This window comes from Glandiceps talaboti, chromosome 18 (assembly GCF_964340395.1).
Source record: "Glandiceps talaboti chromosome 18, keGlaTala1.1, whole genome shotgun sequence".
NCBI classification, from domain to species: domain Eukaryota; kingdom Metazoa; phylum Hemichordata; class Enteropneusta; family Spengelidae; genus Glandiceps; species Glandiceps talaboti.
In genome coordinates, this window is record NC_135566.1 from 22,502,110 (window position 1) to 22,524,612 (window position 22,503).

General features: G+C 37.9%; 1 protein-coding gene across 1 annotated transcript; it reads left to right on the top strand.

Annotated features, from left to right (window-relative positions):
• The first annotated feature begins 1,392 nt into the window (after positions 1 to 1,392).
• LOC144449466 (kelch-like protein 26) lies at positions 1,393 to 17,809 on the top strand. Its single transcript, XM_078140002.1, has 4 exons — positions 1,393 to 2,165; positions 10,451 to 12,337; positions 16,170 to 16,466; positions 16,962 to 17,809. Exons 1-4 carry the CDS (start codon positions 1,436 to 1,438, stop codon positions 17,240 to 17,242), a joined length of 3,195 nt encoding a protein of 1,064 aa, XP_077996128.1. The 5' UTR covers positions 1,393 to 1,435; the 3' UTR covers positions 17,243 to 17,809.
• Positions 17,810 to 22,503: the final 4,694 nt, after the last annotated feature.

Genomic DNA, 22,503 nt, shown 5'->3' on the forward strand with positions numbered 1-22,503 from the left:
GTAGGGCATGATGACAAAGACAATAGACAAGAACACCATTGTCTACATTATTTCCTCATGAATATTCTGTCCAAACTCATGAATATGCACGTCGCTGAACAGCGGCACAAGTGACTACACGTCGTCAAGAGTGATTACTGGTAATGCCGGGCATGTTGATTTTGACAAGAAGCCTTACGGAAAGGCATTCAGTTTAAATCTGGTTGATTTTATAACAATTATTGTTTTTGATTTCAGAAAAGCATTAATTTGATTTTGTGTCTGTAATGGGTATCTTTGCTATGGACTATTGTACCATGGGGTTCACACACGGATTATTCGCAAGAGATGTTTACACTGTTAGGATATAGGCACTCAGGACTCATAAATATTCAGTGTGCAATTTTGATTAATTAAAAACATTTGGGTAAATGCCTAGCAACTAGACATAGCAACAGTGAAATGATATATATTACAAAAATAACATGACTTGTTCTAATGTTAGACAAGTGCATATAAGATTCAAAAAATTTAAATGATGGCGTATATTGCATTGATTTATGTATCAACAGGGCTAGATCGGTATGTGAATGAATATTAAAAAACAACAAGTATAGAGTTTTTCTATGATGCCATTGGTACAGTGTAGGTTTATAAATGCTTCTTTTCCCCATACATGTAGGTGAAGACATCAGAAGGTGGAATGGATGGTGGGGCTTCAATCCCAGATGAACTTTCTCTTTCACAAAATATGCTCTCTTTGCTCCACATTGAAGATTCAACTCCACAAGAACTGAGCAACTTCTTACAGAGCAGTGATGCTCAACGCTTTTCTGCCAACTTTGATCTTCTGAACATTATCATAAGATGGGTAAAAAATGACCACAAACGACTTGAGTTTGCAGGAAAGCTACTTTGCCATGTGGACTTGACACAGATCAGTTGTATCGATTTAGTTCGATGTGTCCAACCTCATGATTGGTTGGTATCTAATCCAGAGTGCCATAGCCAAATTCTTGAAGCACTGAATTATAATGCTGCACCACATCGCCAGTCAGTGCATTGTCTATCAGGACCACCGAATGAATATAGCCAAGAGGTATTGATTGCTGCTGGTGGCATTCAACAACAAAATGGTATGATGCAGCTTCGTGTTAAGAGTGTCATGCACTTAGAACCAAATCAACAGCAGTGGACTGAGCTATCCCCTTTGCCTGAGTTTGTGTACAGTCATTCTGTCACTGTCTTGAATGATTTCTTTTATGTTGGTGGAGGAAGTAATCATGATGTGCACCATCCAGTCAATCAACAAATTTCCCGTCGAGTTCATCGTTATGATTCTAGGTCAGGTAAATGGACCATGTGTAAACCAATGCTTGAAAAGAGAGCGTTTTTCACTTTGAATGCTCTTGACAGCAAACTTTATGCTGTGGGAGGATTAAATCACTCCAGCCCCATGGAGGAATCTGTCTCTATTGAAGATATGGTAGAGACTGATACCAAGCCTCATCTTATTATCGCAAGTATCACTGTGGAAAGTTATGATCCATTGACAGATAACTGGGAATATGTAGCACAACTGCAGTTCCCGACCATGCTACATGCTAGTGTTGTGTATGGTGGAAAGCTGTACATAAGTGGAGGGTGTTCAATGTTTGACTTGAACAATGTAGAGGATGATGTGGCAATACTCATGACTGCTCTTAGTTCCAACTTCTGCCGAGAATTCTCTAATGCTGTGTTTTGTTATGATCCAAGACTAGCAAGCTGGGAAAAGAGGCAACCTATGTCTGTGGAACGTGCAGGACATAGAATGTGTATTCTGTCTGATAAGATATTTGCTATTGGTGGAAGAAACCTAATGACCAGTTCAGGAGTTGAGTGTTCTGTGGAATGTTACAGTCCTGAGAAGGATGAATGGAACAGGCTGTCTGTAGAACTACCAGGTCCTGTAGTATGGCATGGTATAGCTGCTTTTGATGATAACATTTTCATTGTTGGTGGTACCAAGAAATGTCTGGATTTTGAAGAGTGTGAAGACCTCAATCTTGTGCAATGTTACATGACAACTGAGGGAGTTTGGTACACTGTGGCTAAGTTGCCAGTCGGCTATGCTGGGGCTGAATGCTGTACCATAAAGTTACCCCAGCATAAACCAGTAAGGCAGGAATTCTCTCCCACAGAAGGTGAGTCAAAGTTTCAATATTCTGAATTTCTCAAGAATGTAAATGAAGTAGTTAATAGTAGCAGTAGCTTTAGCTTGCAAAATAGAAGCATCCATAATGTCCTCCCAAATGTCCATATATAAATGAGCTGAAATCTACTGTTATTGACATGGATAGACTCCAATCTAGTGTACATGTATGTAAATTATATGGCATTGTAAGCTTGCAAGTTGCATTCTTGAGTTTTGCCTAATTGCCGACATTATACAAATTACTTCTTAGCTTTACAAACTACATCAACAAGATTTATTGTTTCTTTGTTGTCATCAAAGTACATGTGTATGTCCCAAATTATATGAAATTTGAAGCTCAAAAGGTATTACCTGATTACAGAAAATGATTTATTAATATTATGCAAATTACTAAATATGGTTGAAAGCAACATCAGAAATCCCCTTTTTATGCAACACGTGTTCTGTCCATCAATATTAAGATATTGTCTAATTACCAAAAATCATTATTTATGCAAATTCCTTATTAATATTCATTGAACATTCACCAAAACCTAGCCAGTGCTAGCCATTATCCTAAAGATGTGGACCAAATTTTGTTTGAATTGAGTTGGGTATTTTTGAGAAAAGGATGACACAGACACAGACACACAGATGGACTTCCCTATATTATAAGGGGCGAGATCAATACTACAATGTCGGATAAAAAACTAAATTTCTTTAGTTTGGTGGTGGGGGTTTACCCATTTTAGTTCTCATCCGACAAAATCGATTTTGCTTTCAATTGAATTTGTTTTGCATCCCAAAATATTGTGTTCATGCTACCTGTTCGCCACTGTTGCAAATGCGAAAGAAAATGTCAAATGGCGATAAAAATCTAAGTTAATCACCTCAGTGGCGAATCAAAATTTTCACCTACCGAGAGTCAATGGCTGTTTCCCGGACTTTACTAAGTGTGTATAATAATTTGACTGGTAGCCGCCATGTTTCTTCTGAAACCACAGTATGTACAAAGTTTTATACATTGTAATTATTGGTCTGTTAGCAAGATTTAACATAACGTTGTATGGAGTATCAAGGCATCACAGTAAAGCCAGTATACATGTACATGTATGGGCCATGTGGGAAGCAGGCCTACCAATCATGCCAATTGCCAAGCATAGATTGAAATAACGTTACATGTACACGGTTAGGCAATTGAAGTACGGTTTTGACATTTATATCGCCGATAAGAGACTTTTGTTTGACATATTCTGAAAGTTCATTTTGGTCCGCAAGTACAGGATCATATATTCCTAAATGCCCTAGTTGAATAGAGAAATCGCTAGCTCTGGATGTATATGCTATGAGGTTCGCCAAGACATGTTGAACCTCATAGCATATACATGTACATGTACATCCAGAGCTAGGAAATTGCGCGATGTATTTACACATGATGGCCACATCTGTTTACATTTACAACGTAAGTTACGAACGTATCCAGTAATTCATAGCCCAAATTTCATGAAATGACGTTTTTCTTTCACATTTCTACTACAAATTTCGTTGAAAGACACAACTGCCCTATATAAAGAGGATTATGGCTAATCTATGCAAATGTGGGAAATTCAAACTGTTGTACAGAGCACTAGCTTCTTGGTCTTGTTTTCAGCATTTTTTCTGTGCTCCGAGAAACACACAGGTCATGTATCATGTACAAATTGTTTGTGAAAGTCATAGGATGGTAGCTTGATACACAAATTAGTTGAAAATCAGTCTGTTTGTTTCATAGAATGAAAAAAACTTTCCAAATGAGACAAATTCCCCTGTAAACAGCTGCTTAGATTTTGTGTCATTCAGGATTATTCAAATATGCAGCATTTGCATGTGACAAACCCAGACATAGGGAATGTTTATATTTTGGTGATTACTTGCCAGTGAGTCATCACAAATTCTCCACCTCCAAACATACAGTCAGTCATATGCAAAAATGGTCCCAGGCGCCACCAGTTGCATGTTTAAATAACTTAAAATATAATTCGATCAAATAGTATAAATCTAAGAGGTTTAATTTAGTTTGTAATTTGTTTCACACTAAATATGCTTAAATTCAGATGAGGGATCTACGACTCAAATTTTACAAACGGTGATTGTATAGCTAGGTAAAGTTGAATGATACGTCGTGTGGACTGGTTTTGTGTCGTCTCACAGAATTTTTGTGAAACAATCATGCTATTGTAAATATTACATAGTTCACAATAAAGCTGCATCAAAATCTTGACGTACTTCTCATGACAATCAAAGATTGTTCTATACATATTTTGAATTGAAAGGTACTCCTATACTGAGCTTTGGTTACTCTTGTTGGTACTTCTACATTGTTAGTCCCCGCGGACGAAGTCCGGAACGGGGACTTATGGATTGGGTTCCATCTGTCCGTCCGTCCGTCCGTCCGTCCGCAGCCGTTTCTTGGAGATGCCTGGACCGATTTTATTCAAACTTGGTACAGGGGCAACATGCTATGGCATACATATGCACGTCAATTTGTTTTATGATACGATCCAATATGGCCGCCTAGCAACCATTTTGTTTGCGAATTTTCCCTGTCTAAAGCCATAACTCAGACATGCTTTAACAGATCTCATTCAAAGTTGGTATTAGGACAGTGTTCTATGACATACATGTGCATATTCATTGTTGTCATGATACGATCCAATATGGCCGCCTAGCAGCCATTTTTTTTGTGAATTTACATGTCCAAAGCCATAACTCAGACATGCTTGAACAGATCTCATTCAAAGTTGGTATTAGGACAGTGTTCTATGACATACATGTGCATATCCATTTTCGTTGTGATACGATCCAATATGGCTGCCTGGCAGCCATTTTGTTTGTGAATTTTCCATGTCCAAAGCCATAACTCAGACATGCTTAAACAGATCTCATTCAAAGTTGGTATTAGGACAGTTTTCTATGACATACATGTGCATATCCATTTTCGTCGTGATACGATCCAATATGGCTGCCTGGCAGCCATTTTGTTTTGTGAATTTTCCATGTCCAAAGCCATAACTCAGACTCCATTTTCATCGTGATATGATCCCCCATACCCAACCAATCCTTTATTGTTGAAGGCATATTCCATGTCCAACAAGCACACACAACATATCTAAGTCTGTTTGTTTTAGGTTCACAAATGTTGTTGCGTGATCAGACTAGTGGTAATTCCTTAAAACCCAATTATAGCGGGGACTATGTCATTCTCAATGACTTGTTATTAATAAGCTTAGAAATAGATTTGCTCATCCCTGATCAAATTTAACTGTGAAACAAAATTTATGTATCCCAGTGTTCTCCCCAGAGGGTTTTCACGTATCAGGCCCGATATCCTTTAATTTTCGCTGATACATGATCAGTTGTCCCGATATGCAATCAGATTGCCTAGGGTTCGGTAATATTACACGTTGACATTGATAATCCCCGCTGGACGAAGTCCGGGACGGGGACTTATGGATTGGGTTCCGTCCGTCCGTCTGTCCATCCGTCCGGAGCCATTTCTTGGAGATGCTTGGACCAATTTTTTTCAGGGGTACAGGGGCAACATGGCATACATATGCATGTCAATTTGTTTCATGATACAATCCAATATTTTGTTTGTGAATTTTCCCTGTCCAAAGCCATAACTCAGACATGCTTGAACAGATCTCATTCAAAGGTGGTATTAGGACAGTGTTCTATGACATACATGTGCATATTCATTGTTGACATGATGCGGTCCAATATGGCCGCCTAGCAGCCATTTTGTTTGCGAATTTTCCATGTCCAAAGCCATAGCTCAGACATGCTTGAACAGATCTCATTCATAGTTGGTATTAGGACAGTGTTCTATGACATACATGTGCATATCCATTTTCATGGCATACATACATTTGTATGCACGTCAATTTGTTTCATGATACGATCCAATATAGCCACCAAGCAGCCATTTTGTTTGCGAATTTTCCCTGTCCAAAGCCATAACTCAGACATGCTTGAACAGATCTCATTCAAAGTTGGTATTAGGACAGTGTTCTATGACATACATGTGCATATTTATTGTTGTCGTGATACAATCCAATATTGCCGCCTAGCAGCCATTTTCCCTGTCCAAAGCCATAACTCAGACATGCTTGAACAGATCTCATTCAAAGTTGGTATTGACACAGTGTTCTATGACATATATGTGCATATTTATCTTGGATTGTTAATTTACAAAACAATTTTATCATGACATCCTCCTTGAAAAATCAATGTGACAACATATGCCAAGTCCTTGTTTGTAACTCAATAAATTGCAAATGCTTAATAAACGTGTAAAATCTTTGTTATTGTATGTACAATAACAAACGTTTTACGTATGTTTTAGCTTTTTGCAAAGTATTGAGCTACAAACAAAGACTTGGCATATGTTGTTTCACATTGATTTTTCAAGTAGGAAGCCATGATAAAATTGTTTAAATTTGTGAATTAAAAATCCAAACTAAATACCCAATCCTCATCCATATGGCCACTTTAATTCATAAACTTATGATGTTGTCGGAAAAGCCACTACACGTGATAATCAGCTGGTATGAAAACAAACTACGTTCGCACATTTGTATTTGTGCATTTATTGTCATTTTTAGACTAATTTTCCTGAAAATTCACAAATTTGGGGATTTTTGTCACATTTCAAAGTTGTCTGTCTCTACGTTTTCTAAATCCATGAACGAAGAATTGTGGTACGTGTGGATATGAATCGAATGATATACTGGGTGCTTAGGCACATAGTGAATTCCTTGATGGAGATAGGATTTGAACGTAGTCCCTGCAGTCATATAGAATTTTCGAAAATGTCACCATGTATGACAACTACGGGACAGCAGGTTCGTAAATCATCAGCGGGTATGTTCTATACAAAGCATTTATCCCCACAAATCTGTGAATTACGTGATGTAATAAACTATGGCTTTCGAGAGAAAATGAATTCGTAGCCGTGAATAAATGTTTGTGTAGTTTTATTAAATGTAAATATAAGACAGTATGCAGCAGGGTCGTAAATCATTACCTGTATTTTCTATGGACAATCGGTGCCTCAGTGGTGCACATGCATGATGTAACACGTATCATGCTAGGCACAACATTAGTCAAGTTACGTGTACACCTTATGCTTGTAATGCTGTCACTTGGTGAATTGTATGATGTACTAATATTATATTCTTGCCTTCGAGTGAGAAATGACACAAATAAAATTTATAACTGTAAGTAAATGTACATGTATGTACTTGTACTTATTATTAATTGTGATTGTGGGGTGGCTGGGTTGTAAATCCTCGTATTTTCTACAAAAAAAATGACGTGCACGGTGCACATACACCATCCCCGGATGCAATCATCACACAGGCCACATGTTTTGTACAGTAGTGTAAACACCTGTAATTACGCTCTAACTTTCGAGCAATCAACCCGGAGAAATAAAATTCAGCCAATAAATTTCTAACTGTGAATAGTCTAAATTGTGATTATGATACGACAGGGTCGCTGACCACGATAAGTAAATGATGTATGCCCTGACGCTATGCAGAGAACAGATAAACTTAGACTTACGTATACTATGCTATTATGAGCATGCACCACAGCTCGGTAAATTATGTGTACTAAACCCAGGCTTTTGAGCAAAAAGAAAGAGACAAATAAATTCATGACTGAGTAAATTTTACTTCTTTGGGACAGAAGGGACAACGCGATCGCCATCAAATATTTTCTTGAAAGTGACATATACAACGTAATGCATGTGTAGAACCGGCAACAATGTATGTGTCTTCCGTATGGGTCGGCGCCTTCGATCTCCGCGCATACAAATCATACTGTATTTTGGGTAATCTGACGTGCCGTGCAGCGGAGCAGAGCTATAGGGCTAGGTTGATGTCTGACCTTTGAAGTAGGTTGATGTCTGACCTTTGACCATCTTTTATCCGTCCAGCCTTCCGTCCATCCATCCGTACATCAACTTTTTGTATTTCAATCTTCTTCTCCAAAACTAATGGGTCTATTGTGCTGACATTTAGTGTGAAGGTGTCTTGAAATATCCAGATATGATTGTTGTTGCACCATCAAAACATCTGCATTGAGAATGACATAGTCCCCGCTATGATTGGGTTTTAAGGAATTATCACTACTCTGATCATGCAACAACACTTGTGAACCTAAATCAAACGGACTTAGATATGTTGTGTCTGCTTGTTGGAAATGGAACATGCCTACAACAATAAAGGATTGGTCGGGTATGGGGTATCATATCACGATGAAAATGGATATGCACATGTATGTCATAGAACACTGTCCTAATACCAACTTTGAATGAGATCTGTTCAAGCATGTCTGAGTTATGGCTTTGGACATGAAAATTCACAAACAAAAGGGCTGCTAGGTGGCCATATTGGATCGTATCATGAAACAAATTGACGTGCATATGTATGCCATTGTATGTTGCCCCTGTGCCAAGTTTGAAAAAAATTGGTCCAGGCATCTCCAAGAAACGGCTGCGGACGAACGGACGCACGGACAGACGGAACCCAATCCATAAGTCCCCGTCCCGGACTTCGTCCGGCGGGGACTAATGAGTGGGCATGAACAGTCCTCGAACACTATGGGAGTTTATTTTAGAACATGACAGATATAAAGTCATAAAGCTTTCCGTCAACCGACATCAGAGGCACCGGCTGTTGTTTTGTGTCACTTATCTTGTTCAGTTCAGAAGTGCTGTAGGCATGGCTTAGTGTCTGTCTGTGTGGATGTGTGAGTGTGTGTGTGTAAAAAACTTAAAGTCAAAAACTGCTGGACCGATATCAATTTGACCTGTCATTTGATGAGCAGATAGAAGTTTGTTCAAGAGAAATTGATTGTGTCATTGTTATACAAATTAGGTCTAAAATATAGAATCTTGGGTAAACTGCTTCAAAAATCTTCTTGTACAAAACCAGGGGTAGGTAACAAATATTAGTCTAGAACACGATCGATATAGTGACAAGTACAAATATAAAAGTTGCGGGAAAATTCTACATAGTACCTGGTACAAGTCGTTTATTTACAAGCAAAGTCTATATTGCGACGAACACAAAGTCCTGATTTTCCCACCGTCCATTGCATATTCAACATGGCGGCAAGTAACATCGACAATCCTGAAGGTAAGAATCAGTCGATTTCTACTACTAAAAATCGAAAATACGTATTCCTATAGCGTGCATTCTGGGAAGAATTGGTTGGAGGAACAACAGGGAAAATTTCATTGATTGATTCCACCGTTTGTTGGAGGAGTTAGCGAAAAACTTTTTCTCCCAGGTACTATGTAGAATTTTCCCGCAACTTTTATATTTGTACTTGTCACTATAACGATCGTGCTCTAGACTAGTATTTGTTACCTACCCCTGAAAACTACTGGGCCAATTGAGTTGAAATTTGTTGTGTAGCCTATTGTCTTGGGATGAGCAAATACAACTTTCTTCAAGACAAATTGACAGGGTCATTAACATGCAACTCTAAAAAATAGAATGTTTTGGTAAAGTGCTTAAAAAATCTTCATCTCCAAACTCTACTGGGCTAATTGACTTGAAATTTGTTGTGTACATGTAGGTGTAGGTGTCTTGGGATGAGCAGATATAAGTTTTATCAAGACAAGTTGATTTGGTATTAATATGCCAATTAGGGCTAAAAATAGAATTTTTGTGAAAAGGTGACTATGAAAGTACAATATTTTTACCAACTTTCTGTGTGAAATGTGTTCTATATTGTGTGTGAGTCATCATATGAAAACACTAACCACTGTATTACTTTACTAAAACAAAACTGAATAATGGAAGAGCTGAACGGCAGAACCACTTATACACATGTTACAAAAACAAGAACAAAAAAAAACCATACATGTAGGAGATATTCTGACTGATAGGTCCCTTGTTCAAGTTTCTCTGATGTGGCATGTATTTGACTTAGATGAAACTGAATTCTTTTCATTGTATCATCATTTATATAAATGTATTAATCATTGTCTGATTGGAAATGAAGTCAAAGTTGAATTGTTTCAATCAAGTGTTGTCTGCAGTAGTTATTAAGAAATAGGAATCTAATTTGCATATAAGATGGATGATAAATTCTGCACTGTATTTACAAATGAATGGAATGATTCGATTTTCATTTCATTAACCAGTATTTATTAGGTCAGACGACTTGAATGGAAACTTACTTATTATTAGCAAAGTAACTGGTACCAAATCATCTTGCTCTCAATGTTCTCATTCACAGAAGATGGACAAGTGCCAGAAGACCTGAAATTCAAAGGTAAACAGGTTGAGGAAACGAACGAACCGCTTGATTACTTTGCTGTCAATAATGGCAGCTCTGTTGTCATTGTGAAGTATTTCCATCAACTGCTTAGTGGTCTGAATGAGTTGAGAGTCAGTGGTGATCTGACAGATGTCGTACTTGTTGCTGAAAACAAGAAGTTCTACAGTCACAAAGCAATGCTTTCCTCAAGTAGTGACTACTTCAAGGCCATGTTCACAGGAGGGATGAAGGAATCCACATCAAAGCAACCAGAAATTGAGTTGCATGGAGTGTCAGCTGATGGCCTTGAAACTGTACTCTCTTTCCTGTATACATCAGAGTTGAACCTCTCTCATGGCAACTTTGAGAGTGTTCTAACAGCTGCAAGCCACTTCCAGATGGAGACAGCACTAGATTTCTGTGTACATTATCTACAATCTGAACTTGGTGTGGAGAATTTTCTAGATTTAGCAAATGCTGCGACGACGTACAGTTTGATGGAGAGGTTTGTGGATGACGAGAGAACAGTGGATATGTTCATGAATGTTGCAAGGAAGGATAGTGGTCAGATAATGGAATTATCGGTCCACCAAATGAATGCCTTCTTAAAGAGTGACAAACTGAACATGTACCCACCACTACAAATTTTCCAGCTCTTCCACAAGTGGGTACAGCATGACTGGGAACACCGTGTTACCAGCATTGCTATGCTGGTACCACACATCAACTTCTGTCGCATGTCACCTGAGGATGTCATTGATCATGTCCAGAGTGTTGATTTTATGAGTCAGAATTTAGGATGTCGTAAACACCTACTGGAAGCCATGAAGTTTCATGCCTTGCCATACCATGTAATGTGCGATGGTTACATGCCCTGTGATGAGGAGGTCCTGCTTGCTACTGGTGGTATTGCAGAAAATGCATACACATGTAGTCAGATGTATTACTTTGATATTGAACTCAGTGAATGGCACATTCTTGCTGATATGCCAATGGAGCATATTGCATACAGTGTAGTCACTCTTGATAATTTCTTGTACATAGCTGGTGGTGAAGATCATGACTGCTATGAGACTGACCCCATGGGATGTGAGTACACAACTGATGCAGTCTATCGGTATGACCCAAGATTCGACAGATGGTCCTTTGTAGCATCAATGCATGCAAAGCGTACCAATTTCTGTTTGCTTGCATGTAGAGGTTTACTGTACGCTATTGGAGGTCGGAATGCATTGCTGAGAGATGGTCTAGTATCGGTAGAATTCTATAACCCAATTCTGAATGCCTGGGAGTATGGAACATCCCTTCCAAGACCAATGTATGGTATGGGTGGATGTGTATACAAAGACAGAATATACTTGTCTGGTGGCTGCACTGATGGGTCTCTATACTCCAAGAATCTGCTGATGTATGATCCAGCATTACCATCTCCAACATGGCAGCAGAAGGCACTGATGCCAAACAAGCGTGCATGGCACACAATGGCTGTGGTGAATGACCGTATCTACATGGTTGGTGGGCGGATAGTCAAGTCTTCCATGACCATTGCCAGCGAATTCAGCATTGAATGCTATGATCCTGAACTCAACCAGTGGCTCCAAAGTGTAGAAATTCCCTCTGAAGAATTGGTCACAAACCGTTTGTCCATGACAGGGTACCGCAGTGCTGCCTGGAATAACTACATTTTGACACTACATGGTCAGTTTGCAATTGGTAACCTGAAGACAAGACGCACTCTACAATGTTACAATGTAGAGTTAGATAGATGGGAGACATCACTAAAGCTTCCAAGAGATGGCTTCCAGGAAGTGTGCACACTCAGAGTACCCAAACATATCCTGAAGGCAAATCGTATCGCTGCAAGGGGTGAGTTTCAAACACAAACGATAGTCTGATCTCAATTTCACACATTTTAGCACAACTTAATTGAGGTCATAGATTGTAACTTTTATTTCAAATAAAGGAAATGCAATGATAACAATAAGACAAAAATTCACACTGGAGAAAAGTAAGAATCTAGAACTTGGTACCTGACATAGATGAGGATGAGTGCATGCAATCAATATGTGGACATGAGGTTGATATCTTGAATATGTACTATACGATACTGTTGTCGAGGATGTGGTGACTTCGAAAATGTCCATTTGATTTTGTCAGAAGGTCTTGCAAGACAGTTTATATGGAAAGGGAAATAACAGGGGTGGATAGGCAAATGGATAAAACATTCGTCAAAATGAACACAAATATGCCTAGCAACTAGCCCATTCCCATAGCAACAGTGAAATGAATGTGTGTATTGCAAAAATAAATAACAACATAGATGGTCAGGCAAATGGACATATAGTCACCCAGCAATTAAGATGCTGCCTATACCAAGAGTGAAGTGTATTGCATAGGTAACAACAGGGCTGGCCCAGCATGTGGATATTAAAAATGAATAATTTTTTTTTAGCGAAACTGAACTGAGGTTCCTATAGGCATCAAAAATATATGTTAGTACATGTACGCATGCATGCATACATACATACGTGTGTGTGTGTGTGTGTGTGTGTGTGTGTGTGTGTGTGTGTGTCCGTCTGTCTGTCTGTCTGTCTGTGTCTGTGTCTGTGTCTGTATGTGTGTAGATCGATGTGAACCAATTAAAGTCTAGAACTGCCTGACTGATTGTGTTTGTATTTGGTAGGGAGTTTACTTTGGATGTGTAGATTAATAATTGATTGTATGAAAGTGATCTGATCATTGATTTACATGTTACGTAAAAAGAGTGATTCCCCTGCAAATTTTTAATTGTTCTCAGCTCAGACCACTAAAAGAACAGACTAGCAATGCTGCTTTTCATTTGCTTCAATAATCTTTTAATACTTATTAGGAGCCCACTGTTTATGTACAAAAGTAATGATGTTATGTTTGATCAAGTAAAGTAACACATCCAAAATTTGGTCCCAAGATATGTCCCAACCTAGCTTCAATGATTGTAGTGTTTGTTGTGATTTTGAGGGTTTTCTTCTGTTTTTGGGATTTTTTAGTCTAGTTCCTGAGGGACCGCATTCCACACTACGTTATCTTCATACTATTCCGTCTAGTCAATCCCGTTACTCAAGATGTTAAATTGTGGGCGAAGCACAAACGGTGCATGTCAGTAGTAATCCATCACAAATCGACAGGCTGTCATCATCGTTCTCATGTTTCTAGGATCTTTAGGACTGATATGATATGCAAATGTCCAACCAGGACTCCACCTCCAGTCTATGTAAACTAAAATTAGGTGGGGACACAGTGATGTTATGTTTATATGAACGCCATAGGGGAGCACAGAATTCTATGCAAGAGTAACAGGATTGACTAGACGGAATAGTATGAAGATAACGTAGTATGGAATACAGTCCGTTAGGAACCAGACTGCTTTTTTTAGCACAACTGAACTAATAAGGTTCAGTAGTGTTATAGGCATGGCAAAGTGTCTGTCTGTCTGTCTGTCTGTCTGTATGTGTATGTGGATGTGTGTAAACAACTTAAAGTCAAAAACCACTGGACCAATTGCCATGATATATGGCAATATTACCTTGGGTGTCTAGTTGGGAAATTTTTCAAATGAAAATTATCTTGCCACCAGTGTGTGATTTGGGTCGAAAAATGTGATTTTTGGTCAAAAAACTTAAAGTCCGAGACTACTCGGCAGATCGGTCTGAAAATTGATGGGAACATTCTTAAGGGTGTTTATATTAATTAAAAATTGTTGAGGACATGATCCCATCAGTGATATCATGTAAGTAATTGGCCTAAAACTGACCAAGTACGGGCAGAGTTATGAGCTCGCAAGTCTCAAGTACGAGTGACGTCTGAACGTATATATACGGGTGACGTAACGAGCTCGTAAGTCTGAAATACGAGTGACGTCGATTATCCGAACGCTTACGGGGACATGCATTTAGTTCGGATATGTGGTCAGTTCGGATATGCGATCTGCATCGAGATGGGACGGGCGGGGTCAAAAGGTCGCACTCATACAGTATGAACGTACACGTACACTGCATATCACACTTACACATGTTACATGCACTCTCAGACAAATGAAAGGTACCGTACTACCGTAATGAATTGTACTTATTTAATACTAAAACTAAATAAAGAGTTTAATATTAATAGGAAAACGAATTGAATATGCGTAGAAGAAATAAAAAACGTATTTACAAGAAAGACGACGACGTGATGGACAGCTGATAAGAACGCATTGTTGTCATGGTTGCATCTATAAATAGTGTTCACTGACATGTAAATGTAATCAAATTGTATCAATGTGTATAAAACGATGTGTCCGCAATTTAGCCACTCAATGAGAAAAAAAATAAAGTTCAGAAAAACGAAGTCAGGGGTTTCTGTTTCATTGCACGGCTGTCTGCTGCTCTTCTGTGTAAACTACGGAGTAATAACAACTGGGTAGGTTAACAATCAGGCTGCGACTCTAGCCATAACAAACACGGAGAAAGCATAGCTGCCGCTTCGCCATGCAATGATACTGGTTCACACGGGACATCGCTTTCGACTTTATCTTAAGTTCCACGATCGAGTGAGGATTCCTTCCTAGATTTATAGGTAGGCCGAAGCTGAAAAAAAGTTTTACACCTTTGAAAATCTTTATTGGAAAAAGAAACGAAACTCCTTTCACTTCTGACCGACAATCATCTTTTCGGTATCACAGTCAATCATCAATGGTTGCGTTACATACCGACAAGTTGTTTGAAAGTCGCCTATATAGTCAGAGTGTGACATGCCGTTCTCACCATTTCAAATCTTTTATGAATCATACAAAAGACAACGGGGCGGTCAATAGGAGAACAACTTTATTGAGATGTTATTGAAGGTGTGATCGTTCCAATGCACTCGATGTAGTCGTCTTTTGTTTTACCGTACGTCATTACATTACGTCATTCAAGTGTTTACAAACAATACACACTGTAGCTCCAAGACAAACCGCGCTCATTCACAAGTCGATCGTCATTCATCAAACTTCACATTTTTACCGAAATATTACTTTGATATCAGAACAATAGATTTTTTCGGGGGACACGTAGTCAGTTCGGATGACCGATCAATTCGGATATTCGCCACATACTCGCGGAATACTGCGTACTCATCGAAAATTAGGCCAACTACAAGAGTATGACGTCACCCGTATATGGAAATTACGAGTTCAGACGTCACTCGTACTTGAGACTTACGAGCTCGTAACTCTGCCCGTAATTGGTCAGTTTTGGGCGAATTACATACCTCGTGATATGCAAATTAAGCTGATCTGCTCAGTGGATATTTATTACCAGCTTTGCCAACATATATCTGAAAGCTTTCCTGACAATTCTCATTTTCCAGCATCAAATGAATATTAATGAAATCCACCAACAATTGGGGCATTTATATTTTCTAATCAAAAGCCAGGCACCATGAAACAGCCACTCACCAAAATGATTAGTATTTGAAGAAAATCTATCACATGTCTATGTAATCATTGATATGCATATTATATCTAAGTTTAAAAAGTTCAAACTTGGTAGATTTACATACTAAAAGGAGTACATTCTTTATAAAATAACAACATGGATTTCAATATCAGTTGTACACAATGCCTTTGGTGCGATTTAAAAAATAACACATAATTGATACAGTTGTGCTACAACATCATTGGCACTATTTTTCCCAACAGGAGACTTGGGAGACTATGTTGCTTCATCAGTGGCATCTTCTAGAAGATCTTCCTTATGCCAAGAAGACCTGGAGTCAATACTTGCAGACACGGAGACTTCATTCAGTACCAGTCAACATGGTGCAATGGTATTGGGTGGCCTTGGAGAACTTAGAGACTATGATCTACTATGTGATATCTCTCTCAATGTTGGCAACTCCTACTTCCCAGTACAGGGGGCACTACTGGCAGCTGCCAGCAGCTTGTTTAGCAATATACTATGTCCAAAAGGTATGTCTAAAATAATAGAAATTCCAAGTAGATCTTTTGTGTTTATGGAAATTCATGGATGGCTAACTGCATGAAATAAAATTATATGTCAAAAAAACCTAAAGCATGCATTTTTCAAATGCACAACAAGCGTTTAGTACACAAGCTAGTGGATGCATTTAAAGCTATATGCCATTGAAGGTGTCGTGGCCACACAAGACTTTTAATATACTAAATTTGAAGAGAAATGAAATAATGCGATCCCCTTTGCACATTTTCTAGCCATGGTTACTTAGAGATAGATATGTCAGCCTGAGGAAGAACAAAACTATAAAAAATGTGGATCTAAAATTTCCAAGTTATTCCTTTCAGGTGATTTCATGTACTAGATTTGCAGCCCACTCTTGGCCTAAGGGGTCACAGAGAGGAATATATTGTGATATAGTACATGACTTTATTGTACCCCTGACATGGCATTCAAAAAATTACATGAAACCCTTTTGTGTCACTTTGTCTTGTTACACACAGATGAAGCTACAACAGACAGTTGTGAGGCAAACAACACTGGAGTAAAGAAATACCCAGCCAAGAATGGCGTGATTGCAACCCTTAGTTGTATGAAGTGGAATGGAAGGCCAACAGAGATACAGCTTGAAGGCATCAGTGCAACAGAACTGAGAATGTTACTCGATGTACTGTATTCAACTACCTTGCCAACTGACAACCACATAAACCTTGATTGTGTCAAAGCAACAGCAGAGAACTTGGAATTTCACTCTGTTGTTTCAATGTGTCAAGATATTGAGGATTTGAAAATGGGGTGAGACAGTCACACTTGACAGTTTAACAGACTTTCTACTCAACCTTTCATATGATGATCTGACAGAAATTCAGAACTTAATACCATATGAGGTGATAGTCATCTAGATGAGAGAGACCACCAAAACTTAAAGTTGATTGAAATGATGTTTATTGATGGTTTGCTACAAATTGGAATGAGCTATTTTGGTTGACACTGTGTGATAACTATGGTGTGATGAACTTTGCATTGTGTACAGTTCATTCCTAGATGTCATAGTATACTTCAATCAGATCGAAATTGGCAAGATGTCTTTATTTACCTCTATTTCCATCATTTTGTGTAATTTGTTTTGTTCCAGGTTATCACCGCCTTCCAACATCTGACCATGTGTAATAGAAAATCTTGTTTGAATCTTAAGGATCTTGAAAGGTTTCTTCAACCAATCAGCATGCTTCTTTCAAAATCATTCGGAGAGATGGCATCACCACCGATGAGTCGTGTCATCAACAAAATCCTCTGTGTTTGTTTTGTTTTTTTTCCACATAACTGAACTCATAAGATTCAGTAGTGCTATAGGCATTGAAAAGTGTCTGTCTGTCTGTGTGTGTGTGTGTGTGTGTGTGTGTGTGTGTGTGTGTGTGTGTGTGTGTGTGTGTGTGTGTGTGTGTGTGTGTGTGTGTGTGTACGTGTGTACGTGTGTGTGTAAACAACTTAAAGGAAAAAACTGCTGGACAGATTGCCATGATAATTGGTCAGTATATTATCTTGGGTGTCTAGTTGGGAAATTGTTCAAATCAAAATGATCTTACCACTGGTGTGTGATTTTTGATTAAAAATGTGATTTTTGATTAAAAAATGTAAAGTAAAAAACTATGGGGCAGATTGGTCTGAAATTTTGTTGGAATGTTCTTATAGGAGTGTAGATTGGGAAATATTCATGACATAATGATCCCATCAGTGATATGCAAATTAATCTTAATTCCAAAAGTACTTGGCTGATTTGGCTGAAATTCATATGGATGTTTGTAGGGATGTACATATGAAATGATAGTAATTACATGTACATGATGATCACATTGGCGATATGCAAATTATGGATAAAAAAACCCATGATCTCTTGGTGCAATGTCTGTCAGGAATATTTATTGTACAAAAATTATTGTTTTATTGATTTCATTAAAATTTTATGAGGTACTTAACATAATGTAAGAAGTGTATGTGAATGGCACTGGAATCAATCTCTCCTTGAGGTTGCTTGGAAACATTATCTAACTTTAACACTGAACTACAGGTTGGTTCAAGGTAAAATGTCTCGGTCGGTCTGTCTGTCTGTCTGTCTGTCTGTCTGTCTGTCTGTCAGTCTTGTAGATGATGCAAGTGATTTTGGTATTGAGCTTTACCTCTCAAACTACTCGTGATGATTCTAAAAGTGTTAGTCTACAAATTGTGAGTGTGTCATACGTTATTGGCCTAGCAACCATGACCATGCCCTTAGCAAGAGTCAAATGATAGGGTTTTAACAATTATAACAACAGGGTATGGTAGGTAATTGAATAAACATTATTTTAAAATATGTAAATGCCCTTAGCAACCAGACCACGCCCTATAAACAATGACGTATGATGTCAAAATAACACAGGTGAAGGGAAGGTAAATGAATAAACATTGCAACATTGTATGGAGATATACCTAGCAACAAGACCAAGTCCATAGCAACATCAAATGGTGTATATTGCAAATATAACACCATGGATGGGTAGGCATGGGAATAAATCTTCAAAATATTATGCAAATATGTCTAGCAACAAGACCACATAATCATTACAGAAAATTAAAGTGTACTGTCAACAGTTGTGCTACAAGGCTATTGGTGCTTTTATTCAAATTCTCCAGTTTGCACAACTGCCAATGTAAAGCTCATCCTAATTGGCAAATCAAAAACAAGAGATTCAAACGAGATTTCTATTACACATGGTCAGATGTGGGAAGACGGCGATCAGATGAGACAAAATGATGGAAATAGAGGTAAATGAAGACATGTAGCTGCTTTCACCACATCAGATTTGAATCAGATTGAGTATACTTTTTTGCATTGTATACAATTCACTGTCCCTAACGGGCAAACCTGGCACAAATATCAGTTGCTATAGTCAGCATACGGTACAACACGTATACACATCACTTTGTTTCACAACATTTGTGATAATGGCCAAATGGTGGTCAAATTTGTGACAAAAATTCAGATTTTGCCCTCTGACTGTGGAAGCTTAAGAGATAAAGACCTCATTTGACTGTCTACACCAGTCCCATATTATACATGATGAATTTTCTATTGAGGCTTTGACCTTTGACATTGACTGCTATGTTCAAGGTCAAATAACCAAAAGTGTTCAAAGTGTATGTACACATTTGACATGTGCTGAATACAAGAGTAATATATAATATGAGAGAGCAACCCCCTTTGTCACCATTTGACTTTCTAAAAGACCTAAAAAATGACTTTAACATTAAGTAATTGGGTCAGTTACCACAGTATGTGGTAGAATCTAGTAAAACACCATTGAATGCAGGGCTGTGCACTATCTGATTAAAATCTGATGTGGTTAACATGGCTCAATTTCTTTAATTTCCTTCGTCTATTGTTCGTATCGGTCAGTTACCACAGTATGTGGTAGAATCTAGTAAAACACCATTGAATGCAGGGCTGTGCACTATCTGATTAAAATCTGATGTGGTTAACATGGCTTGATTTCTTTAATTTCCTTCGTCTATTGTTCGTTTTGTTTGTTCTGGGAGTGATCGCCGCGTTCCCACAGCAATCATCTCAGAACAAACAAACAAAAAAACGACTATAAATGAAGGAACTTGAGTAAATAAAGAAATCAAGCCATATACACTACATCAGATTTTAATAAGATTGAGCTGTGCACCAGCAGAGCCATCTGTGTTAACATAAGCTGATATCAACCAAATCTGGCACAAATGTCAGATATTGTACTTTTTAGCACAACTGAATTGATAAGGTTCAGTAGTGCTATAGGCATGGCAAAGTGTCTATCTGTCTGGCTGTCTGTGTGTAAATTGCCGGACCGATTGCCATTATATTTGGTGGGTATATTACCTTGGGTGTCTAATTCGGAAATTGTTGAAATCAAAATGATCTCACCACTGATGTGTGAAAAAACTTAAACTCAAAAACAATGGAGCAGATCGGTCTGAAATTTGGTTTAAATGTTCTTAGGGGTGTTTATATTAAGAATTGTTCATGACATGATGATCCTAATGTGAGAACAGAGATGACAGCCTAGCCCAGCTAGCAGTAATGTGATTGAGAACCAGAGATTAAGTTATGAGACTTTAAGATATTTCAGTTTGCCAATTATGGTCAGTGACATCAGCCAGGTAGCCCCTTTAATCACATTTCAGTTGGCCAATTATGGTCAGTGACATCAGCTAGGTAGCCCCTCTAATCACATTTCAGTTGGCCAATTATGGTCAGTGACATCAGCCAGGTAGCCCCTCTAATCACATTTCAGTTGGCCAATTATGGTCAGTGACATCAGCCAGGTAGCCCCTCTAATCACATTTCAGTTGGCCAATTATGGTCAGTGACATCAGCCAGGTAGCCCCTCTAATCACATTTCAGTTGGCCAATTATGGTCAGTGACATCAGCTAGGTAGCCCCTCTAATCACATTTCAGTTGGCCAATTATGGTCAGTGACATCAGCTAGGTAGCCCCTCTAATCACATTCATAACATTACCTCTACCTAATCCCAGCTTAAACAAAAATGTGAAAATATTTAACTGTCTGCTAAACTGTTGTAAACTATTTCCAAAATATCTTTTCATTGCAACCTAACAAATACCCACAGTTAAATGCACAAAATGTGTGACATACAGCCATACAGAATTCTGAATGTGTGCTACATACACCAATACAGAATTCAAAATATGTGTGACATACAGCATTACAGAATTCAAAATATGTGACATACTTCACTACAGAATTTTTAATGTGTGACATACTTCACTACAGAATTTTTAATATGTGTAACACAGCACTACAGAATTCTAAATATGTGACATACAGCACTACAGAATTCTTAATATGTGACGTACAGCACTACAGAATTCTAAATATGTGTGACATACAGCACTACATAATTCTAAATGCGTGTGACATACTTCACTACAGAATTGAACATTTGTGTGGCATATGTTCAACGATACAGAATTCTAATTTTGTGTGGCATACAAGAATGCAGAATTATAAACTTACAATAAGTCTTCAAAACTTCACAGGTATTTCAATATGATTGTAAATAATTAGAAGTTGATAATTTGATAGTAAAAATGAATAGGCCTGGTGTATTGAGAAAACAAAGCAAAATATCTTGTTCCAGAAATGGGTTTTTACAGTATTCAGACTAAAGTTTAGTTGTCAATTTCATTACATTTGAAATGTTGAGACCCAGATAACTTGAAAAAGTCACAGCCTTAGACAAAACAATAGCATATTGAATACACAAGTCTGATAATCTTAACATATTGGCGTGACACTGATATTTACGTGTGTGTGTGTACGTGTATGTGTGTGTGTGTGTGTGTGTGCATATTTCTGTGCCCAGCCCACAAATGATAATGAGTTATTTGGTCATTTATTTTTGCAAATGATTTTAGCACTACTAAACTTTAAGGCTGAATAGTTGTAAAGGTGTGGTAAAGTTTGTATGTACATGTATGTATGTATGTATGTATGTATGTATGTACGTACGTACATGTATGTATGTATGTATGTATGTATGTATGTATGTATGTATGTACGTACGTACGTACATGTATGTATGTATGTATGTATGTATGTATGTATGTATGTACATGTATGTATGTATGTATGTATGTATGTATGTATGTATGTATGTATGTATGTATGTATGTATGTATGTATGTATGTATGTATGTATGTACATGTATGTATGTATGTATGTATGTATGTATGTATGTATGTATGTATGTATGTATGTACATGTATGTATGTATGTATGTATGTGTGTGTATGTATGTATGTGTGTGTGTATGTATGTATGTATGTATGGATGTATGTATGTATGTATGTATGTATGTATGTGTATGTATGTGTGTGTGTATGTATGTATGTATGTATGTATGTATGTATGTGTGTGTATGTATGTATGTATGTATGTGTATGTTTATATGTATGTATGTATGTATGTATGTAGGTATGTACATGTATGTATGTATGTATGTATGTGTATGTATG